The 24,825-nt window shown below is 42.4% G+C and overlaps 1 protein-coding gene across 2 annotated transcripts in view; it reads left to right on the forward strand.

Moving 5' to 3' along the window:
• Nucleotides 1-24,825, forward strand: part of smurf2 (SMAD specific E3 ubiquitin protein ligase 2) — a 241,286-nt gene that overhangs the window by 78,270 nt on the left and 138,191 nt on the right. Inside the window, exon 1 of one of the 2 annotated variants that reach the window (XM_038777046.1) lies at nucleotides 1,371-1,392. The exons of the other annotated variant lie outside the window; for it this stretch is intronic. Within the exon in view, the coding sequence (XP_038632974.1) occupies nucleotides 1,386-1,392 (7 nt within the window). The 5' untranslated portion in view covers nucleotides 1,371-1,385. Of the gene's footprint in view, nucleotides 1-1,370; nucleotides 1,393-24,825 lie in introns of those variants that run through there. 2 annotated transcript variants of the gene reach the window in all.

Here is a 24,825-nt window from a genome sequence, read left to right on the forward strand (position 1 = left end):
GTTACTGTGAAAAGCCCCTAGTCGCCACATTCCGGCACCTGTTCGGGGAGGCTGGTACGGGAATTGAACCGTGCTGCTGGCCTGCTTGGTCTGCTTTTTAGCCCAGTGATTTAGCCCAGTGTGTGCTAAACCGGCCCCAATACATCAGCCTGCGCAATTTGGGTCCCTGGGAGGAACTCGAAAGAGTATTTGTAAACAGTCAATAACATAGCCCAGCGCTAAATCCTTGCAGACGCTATTGGCGGGATCACCATGTCCTCATGGAAGAGGCTTAGCCATGGCTTGTGATCAGTGAAGATTTAAAAAATGACTGCCATAGACCTATTGACAGAACTGCTTTACACCTAATATGACCGCCAGACCTTCTTTTTCGATCTCGTTTTATTTTTATCTCACTGCCAACATCCGGGAGACGAAAGAGATTGGGCGGTCACGGCCGTCGTCCATTCAAAGGGCCAAAACTGCCCCGGTGCCATATAGCGAAGCATCGCATGTGATGTACAATGGTTTCAGTCAAAATGTGTCAACACCCCTGAAGAAGATAACCGCTGCTTCACCTTGTCAAATGCTGTATCCTGGTCCGTACCCCAGGCCCATGGCTGATGTTTTTTCAAAAGCAAGTGGAAGGGGACGAGAATTGTCGTCAGATTCGGAACGAAGAGTCAATAATAATTCACTAATCCTAGGAAAGAGTGAGGTTCTGTGACTTCTTGTGGTTGGGGGCCATTTTGATTGCCCGCATCGCCTCAGTGACCGGGTGTAAGCCATGCTAGTCCACCCGATTATTCTAAATAGATCGATCACCTCTTTTGCATGTAACATGCACTTCTTACGGCGCAGGCGGACCCCATACTCGGAAAACCGTTTCAGCACCGTGTCCCCTGTGACCAACAGGTCAGCTAGATAAAGTGCAACACATGGCAATCCACATGATGTTCTCCCAGTCGCTGAGGATACACCGAATGGAAGCCGGGTGTACTCCTAGAATCCATTGTGCTGAGCATGTGCGGGTACAAATCCATCCTCGCCACCAGTTTAATAAGGACATGGGGTGTCCACACCGAGTAAAAGTGAGAACTATTTACAAACAAATTACATGTACTTCCTGATAGACCCTTACTGGGTTCCTCTCTGGTAGCTTACTGTTGTATGCACTGGGTAATTGGGCGACCCTCCCCTAGAGGGGGAGCTTGTACTCTGTAAGGAGCACCAGGTAGACCAGCATCCCCACCCCATAGGTCATGCGTGAGATATTAGAACTAACATGATTGGTTTAATTTCTAGACTGTGTAAAAACTTACATCAACTGTAAATGTTGACCTTTTTATATCTATAAAATTCTTTCAGAAATGCAAATATACCACTAGCCCACAGACCGGAACTGTATGCATGGCAAGTAAACTATTCCAGATCAAAAATCTTAGTTTGCAGCAATAGCTTATTAGTTGGTTAAATTGGCGGAAAGATTCTGTGGTAGTTTAGTGCTGCTAGAGGATAGAACACCATTCTTCTCTACTCTTCCAGGATTGGGTTGCAATATTAAGTGGCAATTTTTTTTCTAACCCAACTCCACACTTCAGTTGCTGCTTCCGCTGCTAATTAGTAAACTTGATGTTGTAATTGAAAGCTGGTTCTTACTTTCAACCTAAATGGTTGCTCACAGTACTCGTCAAATGCCATCAGCATCTCATTCAATTAACTAGTTCCAGCTTGGATTAGCGGGTGCTCTGTTGTATTAAAAATGTAATTAAAAAAAAAATAAAAAATTTAGATTACCCAATTATTTTTTCCAATCAAGGGGCAATTTAGCGTGGCCAATCCACCTACTCTGCACATTTTTTTGGGTTGTGGGGGCAGAACCCACGCAGACACGGGGAGAATGTGCAAACTCCACACGGACAGTGACCCAGAGCCGGGATCGAACCTGGGACCTCAGCGCCGTGAGGCGGCTGTGCTAACCACTAGGCCACCGTGCTGCCCTAAAAATGTAATTTTAAAAGAAATCCATGATTCGCAAGTGATGGTGCACAGATAATTTTTCATGGTGATGGTTGCATTTTTTTCATCTCTTTTCTTTGAGATTGATAGTTTTCCCATGTACTGTTGCATAGCGGTCTTAGAATTGTCAAATAATATTTGTGAATTAAAAAAAAAAGACTAATCTATCCCTCAGCTCCAGAGTGCAAACTCCCAAGCCTTTGCCACTCAGCTACTTGCTGAATTGTGGAAAATTGATTTTATACTGAGCACAATGCCCCCGTTCCTCCATTGTGGTCAGTTTGTTGAATCTATTCCAGTGCTGCTGAAATCAAAGATGTTGTATGCTAATGATTTACTTCCAAGTACATACTGTGTTTACTACAATAAGGTGCTATGTAAATTTGTGTTATGCTTCAATAACGTTTTCATGTATTCTCATTGTCTTGCTGCTATTTCAATAAGGCTATGACTATGCACTTGTCAATTTCCCCTTTGTGTGCAAACAAGAATCTCACTAAGCATTGGGGGCGATGTAAGAACTTCAATTGCCTGAGTTGCAGTTTAATATTAAAGCTATATGCACTACTAGTCAGTAATGAGTTATGTGTGCAACTCCATTTTCAGTATGGCAAATTATATCTATATAAATCTGTATAAAAACTGTGTTTAATCAAAGGTTTCTCGCATACCTCTGATTTCTTAAATACTTATCTTAGAACGAAAGACAAATTTGACGTAAATTGGTACAGAATATTTATCTTGTATTCCTCTTGAAGCATACTGCAGATTTATAGCATTGTATACCTAAATTCCGGGATTACAGAATTCAGCTGGGAATTTCATGGATTTATTGCTAAGCAGTACAAGACATTCCTAATGCTAGTGGAGAAATTTCTGTTGTTGCTTTGTGACTCACGAGCAGCCAGCTCAAAGCTTCCACTCGTTCGTGCTCATAATACAATGGCTGAGACCTGGAACTCCAAATGAGAAGTTAATAGGTTTACCGTGATTCCAGGGTAATGTTATATTTGTAACTATTTGCTTTACACTCCTCACTTCTATAATCTCCATGCACTGCAAAAAATAAATGATGTGTATTTATAGTACTTTTCATGATCTCTGGATATCCCAAAGTGCTTCATTATTACTGAAGCACTTTTTAGATATAGTTACCATCAGAATTTATGGAAATGTAGCAACCATTTTGCGCAGTGAGTCCTGCAAATATCAATGTGGTAAATGACCAAGCAATCTGTTTTTGTACTGTTGCTTCAGGAATAAGTGCTGACAGTGGGAAAACTCCCCTCCTTCCTTTCAAATAACATTGAGATCTTTTATGTAAACCTAAGAGGAAAGATAGTGCTTCCGATAGTACAGCACTCTATTGGTACTCCACTGAAGTGTCTGATTAGGTTATCACTCTATTGGTCCTGCACTGAAGTGTCTGATTACGTTATGTGCTCAAATTTGAGTAGAACTTGAACCCAAAGAACATGTCTTTGATGAGGTTGATAAGTTAAGTCTGATAGCTTGCTACCTTTCCTAGATGAAAGGATTATATAAGACCTCTTTTCCATGCTTCTAAAAATGTAACACCATGTGCAATGTCCCATAATGCCCGCAAGGTTATTTGAGCGTTCCCCTGATTTTATTTTTTCTTTGGATATTTCTAGTGTCAAATTAAGAGTGATGTGCCTGGCGCAGTGGTTAGCACTGCCGTCTCACTGCGCCGAGGTCCCAGGTTTGACCCCGGCTCTGGGTCACTGTCCGTGTGTTTGTGTGGGTTTCGCCCCCACAACCCGAAGATGTGCAGGGTAGGTGGATTGGCCATGCTAAATTGCCCGTTAATTGGAAAAAATGAATTGGGCACTCTAAATTTTTTTTAAAAAGAAAAAAAATAGAGTGGTGAGCTGCGATTGGTGAATTTTGGCTGTGTTGCTGGTTAATCTCATTGATACTTTATGCATTACTGGACTATCAGTAGTATTTTTGTATCTTGCTGTGACTAAAAACAACCGTATGTTTTTGTTATTTTTAATTTCTGGGATGTGGGCATTGCTGACAAGGCCAGCATTTACGGTTCTGGAATAAATGGCAGTGAAATGTCTTGAATTAAACTGAGTGGCTTGCTAGATTTAGGGGCTGGTTTAGCACACAGGGCTAAATCGCTGGCTTTTAAAGCTGACCAAGGCAAGCCAGCAGCACGGTTTGATTCCCATAGCAGCCTCCCCAAACAGGTGTCACAATGTGGTGACTAGGGGCTTTTAACAGTAACTTCATTGAAGCCTACTCGTGACAATAAGCGATTTTCAGTTTCATTTTCAGATATCCTTCCCTAAAAGCTATTAACGAACCAGATAGATGGGTTTTGTGACGATCTGGTAGTTCCACTAATTTTGATATTGGTATTTTATTCCAGGTTTATTTAAATAGTTTCATTTAAATTCCCCATGGTCAGATTTGAATTTATGTACTCTAGATTAGGACTCTGGATTACTAACCCATTAACAACCACCCCAATTATGTGCTATCACACCCCTTATGTGATGCCAAGCTGATGACTCTTTTCCCTGAAGGGCAGCGGTGACTGGGTCTTTGAATTTATTCAGGGTTGAGTTAGACAGAGTTTTGATAGACAAGGGTTAAAGGAATGCAGGCAAGAAAGTGGAGTCTAGTTCACATTCAGATCAGCCATGAACTTATCAAATGGTGGAGCATGCTCGAGGAGCAAAGGGTTCTTCTTCCTCAGTCCTATGCTCATCCTGTACAAGAACCTGCGGTTTGCTGCATGGCTGTGAACCTTAATGGGAACATTGGATGCAGGATTCTGAAGGAATGAAAGAGAGATTATTTTAGAGCCTTTTTAAAAATGTCTTCCAAGGCCTTTGTAGAGTATACTCGCAATATGCAAGCCATGCTGCTGCTGTCCTTCTGAACTAATACCAATGTGTAGTTCAAGGAATAAGGCAGCCCTTCTACTGACTAATTCATAGAATCCCTACAGTGAAGAATGAGGCCATTAGGTCCATTGACTCTGCACCAACTTTCCACTAGAGCACCTCCCATGAGCTCCTCTCACCCCTGTAACCCCACCTAACCTGCACGTCTGTGGATTGTGGGAGGAAATCGTAGCACCCAGAGGAAACCCACACAGACACGGGAAAACGTGCAAACTCAGCATACTCAGTTACCCAAGTCCTGAATTCAACCCAGGTCCCTGGTGGGGTGAGGCAGCAGTGTTAACCTGAGCAAGTGCTCAGAACCTGGAATAATAGATCATTTTCCAGTTCTAGTTTAAAAAAAATAAATAAATTGCCAATTAAGGGGCAATTTAATGTGGCCAATCTACCTACCCTGCACATGTTTGTGGGGGTGAAACCCGCGTAGACACGGGGGCAATGTGCAAACTCCACAAGGACAGTGACCCGGGACCGGGATCAAACCTGGGTCCACGGTGCCATGAGGCAGCAGTGCTAACCACTGCACTACTGTGACGCCTAATTTCCAATTCTAGTTGATGTAGGTTTGAAATGTTCCAGTAGATAATACCTGAATTCATTCTGTATATATGGTGGAAATTAACTGCTTGATGGAAGAAAGTGCCAGCCCTTCATCAGTCTGAAATAGATATTCAACACTAGAAACTTTGATTCTTCAGTCAATTTTTTCCTCAACATTTAGTGTGATACCATATAATTATATAAAACTGCTAAGTGTCTGTATGTGGTCAGAGCTTTTTTTATGGGCCAATCTGAGCACTCACCTTTGCTATCCCGATAAATCTGTCCCTTTTTTCTAATGCACAAACAGCCCTTTGAACTGAGAAATGCACTGTCTTGGAAAAAAAATTACACGTTTTACTTCTCTGTAATAGTAAACTTTCAGACATGCAAAAGATCTATGAAAATCTTTTTTTTTTAAGAGTACCCAATTATTTTTCCCCATTAAGGGGCAATTTAGAGTGGCCAATCTACCTATCCTGCACATCTTTGGGTTGTGGGGGTGAAACCCACGCAGACACGGGGAGAATGTGCAAATTCCACACGGACAGTGTCCCAGGGCCGGGATTCGAACCTGGGTTTTCAGCGCCGTAGGCAGCAATGCTAACCACTGCGCCTAAAGAAAGCATACCCAAGATACTTCCACAGCAAAGGAATAGCAGTCAGCGGAATTCTCTGTGGATCTCATTAATACTTCCATAGCTCTTTCCAGATTTGTTTTGCATTGTGAAGATGGGGGGGGGGGGGATTTATTGTTTCATACTGCTCCCACACACTCTGCAGTCTTGAGGTTTTCAGCATTATATTTGGGAATTGCATGATGTTGTCTGGTTTCAATTTCTTCTATTATATTATCCACATTAATTTTCAATACACTTCAGGTGACGATGCAGAAAGATTTGAAGCTGAATGCCGTTGGAAATTTAAACCAAATCTATTTGGCGTAGTGTCTTGCAGAGATTGATTCCAATGACTAGTCACTGACACCATTATTGTTGTACCATGCTGTCACTGGGGTAGCAGAAGGTGAACATGGGTAGGCCATTCAGGCCCTTGAGCCTCCTCTGCCATTAATAAGATCATGGCTGATTTTGTTTGTGGCCTTAACTCCACTTTCTTGCCTGCCTCCCTAACCCCTTGACTCTCTTGTAGATCAAAAAATGTGTCTAGACGAATATTGGTATATTATCAACTAGGAATTCATATATTCCTAATCATTTTACTTTTTAAAATACATTTCTGCTGTTGTTAATTAGGTTACTATTCATTCAAAAGAAATATTCTCATAATTTTGGTTTTGGGAATAAGAGAACACAGGCTAAATTATTGGAACTGCCAGGCTAGACAAATCTGCCCTTGTCAGGCATGTTGCCTGCTGTGGTCCATTTGTGGTTTAACTTTTACAGTGTATTATAAATATTTGTACCGTTTAAAACCACCACCGAAGTTCCTTCCATGCCCAGACCAATCTCATGGGGGAGAGCTAGGCAACCTTTTCCAATACCATTAGAAACTGCGCAAATTCTGGGTAACTTAAAAATATTTCTCTCCTTGTACTATGCTGCAGTGGGGCTGTATGCACAAATCTCACAATTGTTTAGTTTGAATTTAGGAGTACACTGAATTGGGCAATAGAGAGCTGTTGCTCACATCTGTGTCAATATTCCAGTGCTTTTATTCCATTGAATTACCTTTCTTTCAACATTTGCCTGTTAGGCATTAAATGCGGAGGTAAGGTTTTCCATTGGAGCGCAGGGGCAACGTTTTGTTTCTTGACACCCTGAATATCCGATCAACCATTTGTGCCAAATGGAAGTCAGGGGTTTCCCTAAAGGAAGGGATGAAAAACAGGAGAACATATTGAAATGGACAGCTCTTGCGCACTTTTAAGCAGTTGGCCATAGAGCAACCAGCAGAGGCAGAGGAGGAGCAGGTTTCCTGCTTGGCTGGACTGTCGGGTGGTGTAAGCCCATGGAAAGAAAAATAATTCCTTGCTTATACAAAGAAAAGTATTAAGTTGGAGGCCCTGTTACCACACCGTTAGTCACATAGCATTGCATCTATCTCTCTATGAAGTGTATTTCAGATGTTTAACTGGATAACAGTACTTTTTAGTTGAACACGGTAATATGAAATAATTTAGTACAGTTTGCAGAAATGTTTTTTTATGCTTGGGGCAAGGAAGTCGCTATTCCATTGTAGTTTTTATTCCGTTCTTAATTACATTATTTTTAGAAAAATACTTGACATTCTGTCACCGAGATTGATTTAATTGAAATTGATGTGCTTGAAATTAAAATACCATTCACACTGTTTTTATTTTTAAAAGAACAGCCATCAGCATTAACCAAGGAACCATGCAAGTGCCTGCCTCTTTTCCTGCTTAAACTTTTCTTAATTTAGTTAAAATTGTGCTCCTCCTGGCCACCCAGTCCAGCAGGTTGCAAACTTATTTCGTTCAGTTAAAACTCTTGCAAGCCTCGATTATTCAACTACATAATGTGAAACTCTAATGCTTAGTAATATGCTGCTTATAATGTACTACTGTATGCTGTTAGGAGATTGGAGACTGGTGTTTTTGTCTGAAACAGTTTCATTCCAGTCATAAGTGTAATTGGAATGCAGTCGGTCTCTGGAGGAGGGAAGGGGAATCTGGCAATAAGAGCAGTTGAGAGCATTATTCAGATTAGAATGTAGCCAGCCATTCATTATTACTACACACGTTAGTACAGTGTATCATTGTGTTTCCACAGCTGGGACTTGTTTAAATTGTCTGATTATATGATAGAGTAAAGGCGTGCAGCTGTTATCCAAGTTCACAAAATAAAGTAAGGTTTTAATAGTTTTAATCAAATACCATTGAAATCTATTATTAAAAGACAAAATTTTGGCGTTTGTGTTTTATTTTAATGATCTGACGAGTGTCCAAGAACTTTTCTGGAGCCTTGAAGATGTGGATCATTAAGTATGTCATCAGAATGTCACTCTATGGATGTGATGGTGTGCTAATTGTTAAAAAGAAATTCTGTTACATAAAAATCTGAAGTGTGTTATTTTTGCCATGTACAAGTAAAGTTTAAAACTACTTAATATACAAAAATTAACTGCATATTGGTACATCGGATGTCCCAAATAATTTTACAGCCAATGAACTTTTTAAGCATAGTGGCTGTTATATGTAGCATTGTTTTAAATTAATGTCAGGTTGGTTGTCAGAATTTTTTTCATACTTATCCGTGACTCCTGCCAGGCTGGATCGCGCAACAACCAAAATTCCACCCAATTATTTTGGATGCATCTTCTCCCTGGCCTGTCAGTTTCACTGGGCCCTTTAAACGTACTTGCTTCCCGGCAACAACTGCCATAAAAAAAGAGGGGCATGGCCTCTGTGCATCTAATGGTACTGGACTACCATGGGGCCAGGATGGGGGCATGGGGGGTGGAGGAGGAGGGGTGAGGGAAAATACCAGGGAAAAGTTAAGCCAGTAAGGAATACAATGGTGGGGAGGGGGGGTTATTTCTTCTAACTGTCTATCTGAGTAACATTTAGCATAACCCTGGCTGGACCATCTGGAGTGAGCAATTTTAATTGCTTTGTCAGATGGTTCCCAGTGCAACATGATTGCCTGGGAACTTCTGAGAGGGATTCTCCAGTACATCTTTGGAGAACACACACACCATCCCCCCCCCAAAAAAAATTCAATGATGGGAAACCCACAGATTATGGCCCATTGTTTGGCCTTGTCTTCAAATTTTTTCAGTATGGTTATGGTAATGTAGTGGTTATGTTATTGGTAGTTGGGCAGCACAGTAGCACAAGTGGCTAGCACTGTGGCTTCACAGCGCCAGGGTTCCAGGTACGATTCCCCGCTGGGTCACTGTCTGTACCGAGTCTGCACATTCTCCCCATGTCTGCGTGGGTTTCCGCCGGTGCTCCGGTTTCCTCCCACAGACCAAAGACGTGCTGGTTAGGTGCATTGGCCATGATAAATTGCCCATAGTGACCAAAAAGGTTAGGAGGGGTTATTGGGTTACGGGGATAAAAGTGAGGGCTTAAGTGAGTCAGTGCTGACTCAATGGGCCGAATGGCCTCCTTCTGCACTGTATGTTCTATGTAATCGAGAAACCTTGACTAGAGAAAGTGAGAATTTTAATTTGGTTCAAAAAATCTGGAAGTGAAAAGCAGTAAAGTCAGTAAAAATGACAAAACAGCTGTTGATTTTAAAACCCAATTGATTAACATTGTTCAGGGAAGGAAATCTGCTATTGTATCTACCTAGTCTTTCTTCTGTTATTCCAATCCCACACCAACCTGGTTGACTTTGAACAGCCCTCTGCCTTTGCCTAGATTATCCAGTGTATCCAAATCTATGAGGCATAATTAATTGAATCAAGTAGAAGGCCTGATTCTGATTTTGCAAAGTTACCCAAGTCCACCTGTTGCCCAGTCAATAAACTTCAGCATCTTCAGGAGTGTTAATCAAGCATCCTTCATGAAGGCACTTTCATTAAATCAATTGTTGCTGGTTACATTGAGAATTCTGCTGCATACAAAATATTGAGAGATTTTCAAATAGAAATATAGAACTTTCCAATTTTCCTTTTGGCACATTTGGAATGCACAAAATTTAGCAACTGCCTTATTTTGAGAATTTCACACGTTTGGCTTTTTCTTAATTTGTCCATCCTTACTGTGTAAAAGTTAAATCTGTCACAGACCTGAACCGTCAGGACCTTCATTAATTGCCATGAACTTTTTTCTGAAAATATAGACTTCATTTGACATTAGCAAAAGGAGCTGAATAAACTGTGAATACTTGACATTGCTTTTGTCTTGTTTATTCATATTCTTGTTTATTCAGTCTTGTTTATTCGTAGTCTTGTTTATTCATAGTTTATGGTTTCATATTGCACAATGAGCTTCCACTTCATTGCATAATGTGGACAGAACAATGGTGGATGAGAGTGAGACAAAATTGATTACTCTAGGACAGAGCCACAACAGAAGTCTCGATACTTCAGAAGGGTGAAGTATGAAGAAAATGCAGGCTAAGCCAAAGAACACCAAGTTGCGAAGGGTGACCACGAGAAAGTAGTCAAACATGATTTAAAGAGGGCCTTGGAGGAAGACCGGGGAATAGTGAAGTGGAATATTTTAGGCAGGGTATTTTAGTGATGTGTGTCTAGGTGACTGAAAGCACTACTGTAAATTAGCGGAGTTAATGGAGGAGAAGGAATACTTAAGAGACCCAGAGTCAGAGGAACACAAAGTTTGGGGCTCGTTATGGAATTTAGAGTTGTAGGACTGGAGAAGGTATCAAAAAGAAACGGGTTTATATCCAAGGATGAAAATTTTAAACTTGAAGAAACAGGGAACCAGGAGTCATTGAACCTTAGCGGACAAGATGTGTAGAACAGAACAGGTGGATTGGCCATGCTAAATTGCCCGTAGTGTAAGGTTAATGGGGAGATTCTTGGGTTACGGGTATACAGGTTACGTGGGTTTAAGTAGGGTGATCATTGCTCGGCACAACATCGAGGGCCGAAGGGCCTGTTCTGTGCTGTACTGTTCTATAATACTATAATACATGCAAAAAATTTTTGGATAAGATAAGAATAGAGGCTGACAAATAGTTAACTGCAGAGGTGACATCAGCATGAATGAGGGTTTCAGCGGCAGATCAACTGAAGTAGCAACAGAGGCAGACCGTGCTGCGAAGGTGAAGTAGATGGGTTTTGTAAAGGAGTGGATATGGAGTTGGAAGTTCAATTCAAGCTTGATTAAGACTTCAAGGTTGTGAACAATCCGTTTCAGTCTGATACGGTAGTTGGGCAAGGGATTTAGTTGATGACCAAGTAGAGAGTTTGTAATAGAGGTCAAAGATGAAGGGTTCATAATGTTTAACTGGAGGCGAATGTTCATTTAAGACTGGATATTGGACGCGCCTGACAATACAAAGCAAGTGAAGTAGTAAAGAGATGTGCTGGAAGCAAAGCTGGGCATTGTCAACATTCATGTCGGAAGTTGAACCTCTGTCTTCGAGTTAAGTCTTTACAGATCCAGAGAGAGGGGTAATCTCAGGTTAAAGAGGTGTGAATTGTCTCAAGCCAGGACAGTTGGTAGGATTTCACAAACCCAGGTCAGATGGTGGGGGGTGACTATAATGTGACATGAATCCAATTGAGGCCGTACTCATGTGTGCGGAACTTGGCTCTAAGGTTCTGTTCGGCGATTCTGCGTTGGCGCACGTCCTGAAGGCCGCCTTGGAGAACGCTTACCTGGAGATCAGAGGCTGAACACCCTTGACTGCTGAAGTGTTCCCCAACTGGAAGGGAACTTTCCTGCCTGGCAATTGTCGCCCGATGTCCGTTCATCCGTTCATACGCTGCGACATCGGATGAACAGACTTCTTACTGTGCTCGCCCCAGTCCAACGCCAGCATCTCATCCAAAGAAAATAGTCGTTGAAAGATGGCGTGCTTGACTCTTCTGTCAGACTGCAGATGGCAATGTGCAATTGTCATAGTCACAGAAGATATTGTGTCCAATCTTAGTTGGGCTATGTTGATGCCGTGGCAGTGATGGAAAACTGATTGGAGAAAATGAAAAATGGAATTGTGAAAAAAGTAGGAATGGATTTGGGAGGCTACACCACAATTCAAGGGCTTTGTTAAAGAAAGTGATTGAAGAAAAGCCATCTGTTTTCGAAGAACAGAAGGGTTGAGGATGGATTTCTTTTTAAGGATAGAGTCGGTCTCTGAGCAAAAGGAATCATTTGCATCGTCAGTTAATGTGAGGGCAGCAAGGGATGATGAATGGTTAGTAACTTAGAATGGGCTCTGGGGAATCAGAGATGGGTTTCATGGGCAAGAGGGATCCAGGAAGAACGAGGTAAGATAGTGAGACTAGAGAATGATGCAACTTCAAGGCCACAACAGGGTGAATTCAGGTAGGTGAGGTTTGACTTGGTGGGCAATGGATTCAGCAAAGACAACTTAGTGCAGAGATCTGTGAACTCTGAGTTTCTAAATGAAAAGAGTGGGTAGTTTCAGCTAAGTTTACAGGAGGGTGCAAACTTGCAAAGTAAAATTGCCAACAATTTGTATTTCATGAGCAGTGGCTACTCTTGTGCAATGACTTCCTCTCCAGAAGGCGCTGATTTCTTACTATGGATACCTTTGCGTTGAAATTATGCATCCTCCCATGTCCATGATATTAATTGGCCACATCAAGACTGAGCTCGGTTTTGGTCCGTGTCATTGTGCATTTCTAGCAGTGCTTCGATGGTAATCGGAAGCGAGAACCCTAAATTAATTTTACACTCCCCCTGCAAGATTGGTGTGCTGGGATCAATTGTAGTATCCCTTCTAGAGTCTCACTTGAGATCAGATAACACACCACTGACACACTAGTATTAAACAGATGAACCATCTGGGAAGCTGATGCTACTTTTCATTCAATATGCGGATGAACTTGATCTCTTATCTTATAGATTAGGTAATGTTAGCGTGGCTTAGGTATGCTATTTTTCAAACAAAAGTGCTACTCTTCATTTATGTGAACAAACAAACAATGAACCATGAATGTGCATAAATGTCAAGTTGAATTTTGCAACCAATGTATTCCAAGACCACATGTAAAATGCAAGCATAAACATTGTCCTGTCCTATCAGAGAAAGAAATTTAGGCAGACAAGACACTAGTACATGTCTTTTAAGGTCCAGAGAGATGGGTGGAACAAAAAGCAAAGCTCTGACATCAGCAACCACTTGTCATAGCATTGTTGCTAGAAATAAAGCTGCAGCCTGAACAGTGCATTTCATAGAATCTACAGTGCAGAAGAAGGCCTATCGGCCCATCGAGGGTGCACCAGCCCTTCAAACGAGCACCCTACCTAAGCCCACATCTCCACCCTGTCCCAGTAACCCCACCCAAACTTTTGTATGGACACAAAGGGCAATTTAGCATGGCCAATCCACCTAACCTGCACATTGGACTTTGGGAGGAAACCGGAGCACCCGGAGGCAACCCATGGATACACGGGGAGAACGTGCAGACTCTGCACAGACAGTGACCCAAGCTGAGATCAGACGTGGCAACCTGCTGAATTTAAGCATTTAACTAAGCGGAGGAAAAGAAACTAACAAGGATTCCCCTAGTAAGCTGAGAATTGAACCTGGGACCCTGGAGCTGTGAAGTATTTGTGCTAACCACTGCTACCGTGCTGCCTTGGGCTATATAGACTGGTGGCAGCAGAGAAAACCAGTTTAAATGATGAGCCCCTCTGGCTGCCAACCTTTACTGATCTATCGAAGTTAAATCTATGTTTGCCTTTAGCTCCATGGGACTGAAGTGAGTAGCACAAGATTAGTCCAAAAGTAGCTTCAATTAGGTGGTGATAACTTGTTTTTCTTCATGATCAGGTTATCTTTTGTGATTTCAGACCTGCTGCCTTACTACATATAATATCTGTGATCAGATAGATTTAGTTATGTGTTCTAAAGTGTTATTATTATGCATCTTCTTATTTAAATCCATTGGTGATGTCATCAGTAAGCACTGTGATGTCATTAGTTGTTACTGGTGTATATTCATATTTAACTGCCATTAGTTCTAATTCTATTCAGTTACTGTTATTTTGATGTTTAACTAGCTGCTCCAGTTTTTGAGTCTATTCTGTATTTTAAACTTTGTTATTTTTATGTATTAAAGATTCACTTCAACTTTAAGATTAACCCCCCCCCATTGTGTGGAAAAGTTACCATATTATGTATAAGAGAGTTCAGGTTATGCTAAAGCTCCTCAGTTATGAGATTATTTAAAGGTGCAATCGGGGTTCCCATGATTATTAATCCGGTTTGGGTGTTGTGATATTTATCCTTTCTGTTAGCCATGTGGATCCTATATATTTGTAACCAGGATAAAGAAGATCATAATATGAAATAACTATTTTTCATTTTAAATATTCCTTAAAGGATTCTGATAAGGTGCTTCATCAAAGGTTATTGTCAAAAATAAAAGCTCATGATGTAGGAGTTAACATATATTGGTATGGATAGAAGATTGGCTAGCTAACGGGAAACCAAAGAGGGATAAGTGGGTCATTTTCTGGTTGGCAGAATGTGATGAGTATTGTACCACAAAGATCAGTGCTTGGGCCTCAACACTTTGCAATTTATGAAAATAATTTGGATGCTGAACCGATGTTATGGTTGCTAAATTTGTTTTTTTTTAAAATAATTTTTATTGGAATTTTTTACAGAAAATATAAAATATAACAAACAATGAAATGCAACAAAATAACCCATAAAAACTGTAACACCCCCCAGACCGTATCAACGCATGTATCACCTCCCCCCTTCCCTCCCTCCCCCCCCGGGTTGCTGCTGCTACTGTCCCAGTACCCTATCGTTGAGCCAGAAAGTCGAGGCAAGGTTGCCACCGCCTAAAGAACCCCTGTATCGATCCTCTCAGGGCGAATTTGACCGTCTCTAGCTTAATAAAACCCGCCATGTCATTGATCCAGGTCTCCACGCTTGGGGGCCTTGCATCCTTCCATTGTAGCAAAATCCTTCGCCGGGCTACTAGGGACGCAAAGGCCAGCACACCGGCCTCTTTCGCCTCCTGCACTCCCGGCTCCACCCCAACCCTAAAAATCGCGAGTCCCTAGCCTGACTTGACCCTGGATCCCACCACCCTTGACACCGTCCTCGCCACCCCTTTCCAGAACTCCTCCAGTGCCAGGCATGCCCAGAACATATGGGCATGGTTCGCTGGACTCCCCGAGCACCTGTCTTCACCCCCAAAGAACCTACTCATCCTCGTCCCAGTCATGTGGGCCCGGTGCAGCACCTTGAATTGGATGAGGCTAAGCCGCACACACGAGGAGGAAGAATTAACCTTCTCCAGGGCATCAGCCCATGTCCCGTCTTCGATCTGTTCCCCCAGTTCCCCCTCCCACTTAGTTTTCAGCTCCTCTACTGACGCCTCCTCCACCTCCTGCATAACCTTGTAGATATCAGATATCTTCCCCTCTCCGACCCAGACCCCCGAAAGCACCCTGTCACTCACCCCCCTCGCGGGAAGAGAAGGGAATCCCTCCACCTGCCGTCTAGCAAATGCCTTTACCTGCAGATACCTGAACATGTTTCCCGGGGAGAGCCCAAATTTCTCCTCCAACTCCCCCAGGCTCGCAAACCTCCCATCAATAAACAGGTCCCTCAGCTGTCTGATGCCCGCTCTGTGCCAACCCTGAAATCCCCCATCAATGTTCCCCGGGACGAACCTATGGTTCCCCCTTAACGGAGCCTCCATCGAGCTCCCCTATGTCGCCTCCACTGCCCCCAAATCTTGAGGGTAGCCGCCACCACCGGACTCGTGGTATACCTCGTAGGAGGGAGCGGCCACGGCGCCATTACCAGGGCCCCCAGGCTTGTATCTCCACAGGACGCCCTCTCCATCCGTTTCCATGCTGCCCCCTCCCCCTCCATCACCCACTTGCGCACCATCGGCACATTGGCCGCCCAGTAGTACCCCGAGAGATTGGGTAACGCCAGCCCCCCCCCCCCCCCCCCCCCCCCCCATCTCTACCCAGCTTCAAGAAGACCCCCTTCACCCTCGGGGTCCCATGCGCCCAAACAAAGCTCATGATGCTGCTGGTCACCCTTCTAAAAAAGGCCCTAGGGATAATGATGGGCAAACACTGGAAGAGGAACAAGAACCTCGGGAGAACCGTCATTTTGACGGACTGCACTCTACCCGCCAGCGATAGCGGCACCATGTCCCACCTTTTAAATTCCTCCTCCATCTGCTCCACCAGCCTGGTAAAATTAAGCTTATGGAGAGTCCCCCAACTCCTGGCCATCTGCACCCCCAGATATCTGAAACTCTTCACTGTCCTCTTAAACGGGAGCCTCCCAATTCCCTCCTCCTGATCTCCCGGGTGTACTACAAATACCTCACTCTTGCCTCAATTTAACTTATAGCTCGAGAAGCCCCCAAATTCCGCTAACAGCTCCATCACCCCCGGCATTCCCCCTTCTGGGTCCGCCACATACAACAGCAGGTCGTCCGCATACAGCGATACCCGATGTTCCTCCCCACCCCGCACCAGACCCCTCCATCTCCCTGACTCCCTCAACGCCATAGCCAGAGGTTCAATCGCCAGTGCAAAGAGCAAGGGGGACAGGGGCCACCCCTGCCTGGTCCCACGGTAGAGCCTAAAGTACTCCGATCTCCTTCCATTTGTAACTACACTCGTTGCTAATTTTGTTGCTGACACTGTTAAGAACCCCACTGATGTTTCCGGTGATGTTACCCAAATAATAATTTGAAACACTGGTTCCGTGGTGTATTTATATTTGGAATAATGTACAAACCAGTGAGGAACCAGCCCAGTCAATACTTATCAAAGTAAAAGAAAAACACGACAAAAGACTAATATACGCTACGACACTTCAGTAAACACACCGTTTTATCTGAAGTTAACTTTTGTTCCCAAAATATACCCACATTCCCTGAACTCACTAAGGCATCCCTTTTCTCGAGCAACATCCAATTTTAGCAACTCTAGAGGTCAAATTCAGTTCATCGTTACTACACGATACTGCTAAGGTGACTAAGTCTGGAAAAATATCTCTTCCTGGTTCGGCGAAGGCACAAAACTGCGTCTTTTAGAGGAGAATATCTGCAATCATTTTGTCAGGATGAATAGTGCATGAATCTCACAAGATTAGTATGCAATGGCAGCAAGTATTTAGAATAGCTAATAGAATGTTACTGTTTATTGCGAGGGAATTGAATACTAGAGTAGGTAGGTTATGCTTTAGTTATACAGGGCATCGGTGAAACCACATCTGGAGTATTGTGTACAGTATTGGTCTCCTTATTCAGGAAAGATGTAAATGTATTGGAAGCAGTTCAGATGGGCAGGTTGTCTTGAGGAAAGGCTGCATAGGCTCGGTTTGTATCCGCTGGAGTTTAGAAGAGTAAGAGGTGATTTGATTGAAATGTAGAAAATCCTGAGGGAACTTGAGAGAGTGCATATGGAGAATCTTGTGGGAGAATCTAGAATTGGGGCCACTGTTTAAAAATAAGGGGTGATCCATTTAAGATGAGGAAAGAGTCAAGACGTTGGAATTCTCTTCCTCAAAAGGTGGTTGAGGCAGAGACTTTTAATAATCTTCAAGAATCTATCTGCTTCTATCTTGATCAGCAAGGGTAGATTCTTGATCAGCAACGGTATCTTCAAGGTAGAAGCAGATAAATCTTCAAGGGGGTGAAATGTTATCGGCAGTAGGTAAGACATTTGAAGTTGTGGTTAATGGCAATGATCTTATTGAATAGCAGAACAGGGTCATTTGGCCAAGTGGCCTACTTCCTGCTTCATGTTCATATGTTTGTCTTGATCTCGATCGTTCTCATCTGCAGATGAGTTAGACAGAACAAAACAGGGCTTCCTTCTGCACTGTTGGAATTCTATTTGGTTCTATTTATATGTTGACCCTTAATGATAGGAATTTAATAAATGCATATTATAACATTTATCTAATGTTCTAAGTGTGTAAATATTTGACAGATTTTGTAACCATAGTTCATTAAATCTCTGCTCATATTATATCCTTCACATCCCCTCTCTATACCTCATTTGAGTCACGATCTATTTTTTTGATGGGAAAATTAATAAATAGTGTTAAATGTTATCTTCTAATGATGGAATATTGTACACCTCATGGTGTTGATTATGAGAATTCACTGAGTACTTCTGTTGCAAGATTTCAGGATATGCGAAGAAGCTGGTTCCACAATTCTATGGTCCTATGAGAATAAATATCTGTTAAAATCTCTGAAGATGTAGAAACTTGCTGTTGCTTCTGCACCCTCTTCTCCATTTACCAGTGCACTGTTTTTCCTTGAGTCTATTGCTGGCTGAGATATTTGACACAAACAAATGGAGGCCTTCAGCACAGAGTATCTTCTGGAATACTGGAAAGTGCAGGAATGAGTTCATATGCTTTTTAATAATACTTTTTGTGTGAATATGGGAAATTGTCTTTTCTCTGTCTTCCACTTGTCCATGACAGCTCAGGAGAGGTCAGTTGCGCAATGGGCAGTTTTCAATTTGATTTTAATTGCTATATAGTTGCACTTTGTAAACTTTCATGGTACTGAAAAAGATCTATTTCACGAGGAATAAAAATATAGGACTATTGAGAAACAGTGAGTGAAGCTAATTGGGTAGTTTTTACAAATGGCTGGTGCAGACCTGATCATGCTGTATGATTCTGATTTTACACAAGGGACGCTTTTTTTAATGTATAGAATCCCTGCAGTACAGAAGGAGGCCACTTGGCCCATCGAGTCTGCACCGACCCTACCAAGAACACCCTGCCGTGACCCCCATCCTATCCTCACCTAACCACATCTTTGAACATTAAGGGTAAATTTAACATGGCCAATCCACCTAACCTGCACATCTTTGGACTGGCTCAGCTCTCTGCAAAGTGCGGTAGGAGTTAATGGTATGATATTTTATCCTAGATATTTGTTAAATAGTTGAACTTATTCAAATGTTGCAAAATAAGCCATGGAGCTTCCTCTGATTTTCAGAATCTGTTTGCATATTCACGTGATGATGTTGAAATATATGAAAGACTTGGGCATCTGCCTAATAACACTAAAAATAGTGCACAAGCAGTGGGGGAGAGAGTTAAAACAGCAGGCAAGGAATGCTGTGTTTTGCATAAGTTGATGCAGAAGACTTTTTAGTAGTCCCTTCGATTAATGGATAAATTTTTTGATTTTCTGATTGGGGAGGGGTTTAAAATTTTGAGCGCTGTCACATTTGTGAAAAACAGATTGGCGATTATTGTGCAGTTTGTGTAAATCCTGGGGAAATTAAGATTTAAACTGTGTTCTTTTTTTAAAAGATGAATTTTATTGGGTAGATTAGACTTAAAAGCTTGCCACTTTTTGTTTCTTGTGAATCTTCTAAGTTGTTGGCTTATATTTTGCAAAGGTAGGGCAGCACGGTGGCCTAGTGGTTAGCACAACCGCCTCACGGCGCTGAGGTCCCAGGTTCGATCCCGGCTCTGGGTCACCGTCCGTGTGGAGTTTGCACATTCTCCCCGTGTCTGCGTCGTTTTCGCCCCCACAACCCAAAAATGTGCAGGGTAGGTGGATTGGCCACGCTAAATTGCCCCTTAATTGGAAAAAATAATTGGGTAATCTAAATTTATAAAAAAAAAATATATTTTGCAAAGGATTGGTTACAAATCAGTGAAACCCGTTAAGTGGGCCATGAAAAGATTCTGCAGTCTTAGCTGTTTTTAGTCGGATGCTAAAGTGACTATTTGTGAATGTTATGCAAGATTCATGTATTTTAAGTATTAAGAATGAAAGGAGCTGCACAAATCAAGATTTCCTAATGAAATTTAGTTTCTTCTAGGGATTTTCACACTTATAATTTCCTACTTCAAAGTTGCAATATTTATCCCACCTGTAGTGTCGCTGATTGTCTGAAAATGCTGCTAAGCTGTGCGGATAAGGGTCACTAAGTAAAGCCGTTTTCTCATCGGCACAGCCTAGCAGAGACTATTGGTGGGTCCAGGCCAAGCATCTGTAGATGAAATGTTTCAAAAACTTTTGCTGAATAGTTTCAAACATTTTAATTTGAGGATACTCCAAGTAGCATCCCTGCCACTTCTATTTTGTACCCTATATATTTGAGAGCAGAAGCTAAAGCATGCATGATTTTATCCCTATTTGCCACCATTGTAATCTATCTTTGAGTTGCTAAAAGTTGAGAGCCAGATATGATTTCCACTGTTTTCTTCTCCGTTCTCCTAATATGATGCATGATGACAAAAGTTGTGACACTCATGACCAAAGAAAATCAGTGCCGTTGATAGATGCCCGTGTATCTATCTGGTTATTAATTTGGGGTTAAAGTCACTTGATAATTACGGTAAACTATTAATGCAAAGGCACTTTCAAACTGCTTTCTGGTATGATGCAGTGTAGGGTAACATTTTGGGGTGAAATGTATCTAAGAAGAGTGTCAGTTTTGAATCCTTTGTGTCATAAGAATGTATGATTTGAGACCAATGTATATTTTGATAATTATGAGTTGCAGAGATATTGTGATAGCTGAAGATTTGTCAATAGAAAATGCAGGTACTAATTTTCTTCTAAAATTTAGAATACCCAATTTTTATTTTTCAATTAAGGGGTGATTTAGCGTGGCCAATCTACCTAACCTGCACATATTTGGGTTGTGAGGGCAGACGCGGGGAGAATGTGCAAACTCCACACGGACAGTGACCCAGGGCTAGTATTCGAACCTGGGTCCTCAGCACCGTAGTCCCAGTGCTAACCACTGTGCCACGTGCCGCCCTTGGGGACTGTAATTTTTGAGAAGAATGGTACAACATACTTTGAGTTCCAATGTTGTGTTCCATGAAATAGTAACCATTACCATTTTAGATGCATGGTAGCACACAATGGTTTCTACCTCGGCTGCAGAATGCATATCGACAGAAACCATAATTGACCGAAGCCTAAGGGCTCATCATACCCAGAAGATGGTAGAAATGTTGCTTGGCAAATGCAGTTTTAAAAGTTGTTAATAATAGTGTCGATTTACAATGACTTATGGAAGAAGGTCAGAATCATTGATATTTTTTAAAAAAAAATAGCATTGCGAGTGTAAAATTTTCATGAATTTTTTTAAACAATCAAAATGTGGAGAAAGAAGTTCAGCTTCATGGAAAGACAATGAATCTTACAGTCCAATACATAATTAATTTGATTTAGCATGGAGCAATGCAGGTGCCTTTTGTTTCGAGTTTGTTGAAGCTTACAAAATGAGGATTTATTACATTTTGAGAACCTGAGTTGTTGTTACATTGCCATTTGTGCAAGTAATTTGTTACTATCTTGTGCTGTTTGCACATTCACTGAAATATTGTGCTACTTCAAAGTTCTTTTATAGAAGAGAGAAAGCAGCGCATATTCATTTGCAGTACTGACTTTTCCAGATCAAGAATGCAAACTGTTGCTCTCGTGCTGCACCATCCAGGGCGGGCACATAATCAAGTGATCGAGCTTGACAATAGTTTGTGTTTTACAAAGTTCCAAAAAATTAATGTAAGGATAAAATTGTTTGACTCGAAGATGTGGAATCAAAGTTAAATCAATTTTGCAAATATAAAGTTTGAGGAGAGAAGGTTCATTAAAAAAAGCCTTATCAAAGAGACTGGACATCAATATAATAGTGACTACATTACAAAACTAACTAATGAATTCATTTTGAAGTGTTACATTAAAGTGATTACAAGCTGTCATGGTAGTATGTGCAATGCTTTTCGTTAGAAAATCGGAACAAACAAATTCTATTTCCGTTTCTTTAATTTTCACAATTGTACTTGGGGTCAAGTTATGAAGTTGTTGCTTCTTTAGAAATACAGCACATGTATTTGCTCATGGGTTGTGATTATCACTTACATGGCCTGCATTTATTGCTCATCCGTAATTGAGAAGGTGATAGTGAATCGCCTTCTTGAACCATGCTGTCCATGACATGTAGGGTACATCTGCAATGTTGTTAGGGAGGGACTTCCAGGGTTTTGACGTAGCAACAGTGAGGGAATGGCATTTTATTTCCAGATCAGGATGATGTGTGACTTGAAAGGAAACTGGCAGTGATGATGTGCCCATGTGCTTTCTGCCTTTGTTCTAGATAGTGTCTGCCCTGGATAATGCCATGATAACAAATAAATGACTGAGTACACTGGATACAACGACAGAAAGGGCTCTGAAAACATCATTAGTATAGTGCTGAAGATGTGCTCCCTGACTTGCTGTGCTCCTAGCCAAGCTGTTCCAATACAGCTACAGTATTACAGCACAGAAAAGAGGTCCTTTGGCCCATCGAATCTGCACGACGCATGAAAAATGAACTGCCTACCTAATCCCATTTGCCAGCACCCATAGCCTTGAATGTTATGAAGTGCCATGTGCTCATCGAGGTACTTTTTAAAGGTTGTGGGGCAACCCGCCTCTACCAGCCTCCCAGGCATCGCATTCCAGACTGTCACCACCCTCGGGTAAAAAAAAGTTTTTCCTCAAATACCCCATAAACCTCCTGCCTGACCTTGTAAGTGTGTCCCCTCGCAACTGACTCTTCAACTAAGGGGAACAGCATCTCCCTATCCATCCAGTCCATGCCCCTCATAATCTTGCACACCTCGATCAGCTCACCCCTCAATCTTCTCTGCTCCACCGAAAATGGAATCTACCCAATAATGTGGCAACATATTCAAGCCAGTCCTATGCACAAAAAGGAATTTCAAATATAACTGAAAAAATCATCAGCAAACACCCTTCACTTCTGATTTTACGATGGAGGGAAGGTCAATGGTGAAGCAGCTGAAGATGGTTGGATCTAGCACACTGCCCATGAGTAGCCTTACAGCAATGTCCTGAGACTGAGATGATTGGTCTCCAACAATCAGAACAATGACACCAATTAGTGGTGAGCTTTCCACTTGGTTTCCATTTTTTTGGCGCTCCTTTTCAGAGCCTGTAGCCGTTGCTGTATCCAGTGTACTCAGTCATTTATTTGTTATGTGTAGTGAATCGAATTGGCTGAAGACTGACATCTGTGATGCTTAAGAACTTGGGGGGGAGGAAATCAAGTTTATCATCTATCATTTCTGGCTGAAGATGATTGCAAATGCTTCCACCTTGTCTTTTGTACTCGTGCTGGGCTTTGCCATCATTGGGGATGGTGATGTTAGTGGAGTTGCCTCCAATTGTCTACTAGCATTCATAAATATGTGGCAAGGGGTGGCAGAGCTTTGAGGAAATATGTATTAAGGGACAGCATAGTGCTGTCCATAGCATAGAATATTGCTTCCACAGCTTAGCATGCATGTAGTCCTGTTGTAATTTCACCAGGTTGGCACATCCATTTTTAGGTATTCTTAGTGCTGCTCCTGACATGTTCTTACTCCTCGTTGATTCAGGGTTGGTCCCCTGGCTTCATGGTAATGGTCGAGGAAAATGCTCTTCAAAGTCGGGGGGGTGAGTCGCGGGCGGGTGTCGGAAGGGTTGCGGAGTCGTTGTCTGCTGCGGTGAACTTTTTTCAAGTTCAAGTTGGGGGGGGTTTATTTGATAAAAGTTTACAGGAAAGAAATGCGGACCTTTGGGCAGATGGAGACTCCATACTTTCCGACACTGGAAGGCTTCACCTTCATCCAACAGGTTCCATTGGAGGAGCGTGTACGAGGGCCAAAGGGGCCCAAAACTATTTCCTCCATTTTTGTCAGCAGCAAACAAGGTCCGAGAAAATGGTGGATTTCTAAGGTCGGCCAGCGTGGGTCGCGAAGGTCGGCCGGGTTGGGTCCCGAAGGTTGGCCGGTTGGTAAAAATGGGTCCCTGGAAAAAACGTTTGAAGAACACTGGTCTAGGAAGGGAAATACCGGGCCATGAGGTTACAGTCTGTGGTGTAATACAATTTTAGTTGCTGATGACACACAGCATCTCAGGAAGTCCAGTTTTAAACTTCTAGACCTGATTTTAACATGGTGATAGTGTGACGCCTCAGGATGGAGGGTGGGGTGCGGCATGGTGCCGCAGTGGTTAGCACTGCTGCCTCACGGCGCCGAGGTCCCAGGTTCGATCCCGGTCCCGGGTCACTATCTTGCACATTCTCCCAGTGTCTGAATGGGTTTCACCCCCACAACCCAAAGATGTGCAGGGTAGGTGGATTGGCGATGCTAAATTGCCCCTTAATTGGAAAAAAAATGAATTGAATACTTGAAATTGAAAAAACATCATGATGGAGGGTGTCCTTAATGTGAAGACAGGACTTCGTCTCGACAGTATTGTAGAAGTGACCACTGCATAACCCTTGTGACAAGCTATGTTGTGAATAAACAGAATTAAAAGAGTGATGGCCATAAGAAAACATTAATGGCAGGAAAGTGAAATAGTATGGTACCATGGTTACCTTGAAGTCAGAAGATGGTAAGATGAGACCCCACTAAAATTTGAGCACATAATCTGTGTACAATCTTGCATTATTGGGAGAATGCTGCGTTGTCAAAAGCGCTTCCCTTTGGGCAGCACGGTGGCGCAAGTGGTTAGCACAGTTGCCCCACGGCGCCGAGGTCCCAGGTTCGATCCCGGCTCTGGGTCACTGTCCGTGTGGAGTTTGCACATTCTCCCCGTGTTAGCGTGGGTTTCACCCCACAACCCAAAAAGTTGTGCAGGCTAGGTGGATTGGCCACACTAAATTGCCCCTTGAAAAATATTATTTGGATACTCTAAAATTTTGCGCTTC

The sequence above is a fragment of the Scyliorhinus canicula genome, chromosome 18 (assembly GCF_902713615.1).
Source record: "Scyliorhinus canicula chromosome 18, sScyCan1.1, whole genome shotgun sequence".
NCBI classification, from domain to species: Eukaryota; Metazoa; Chordata; class Chondrichthyes; order Carcharhiniformes; family Scyliorhinidae; genus Scyliorhinus; species Scyliorhinus canicula.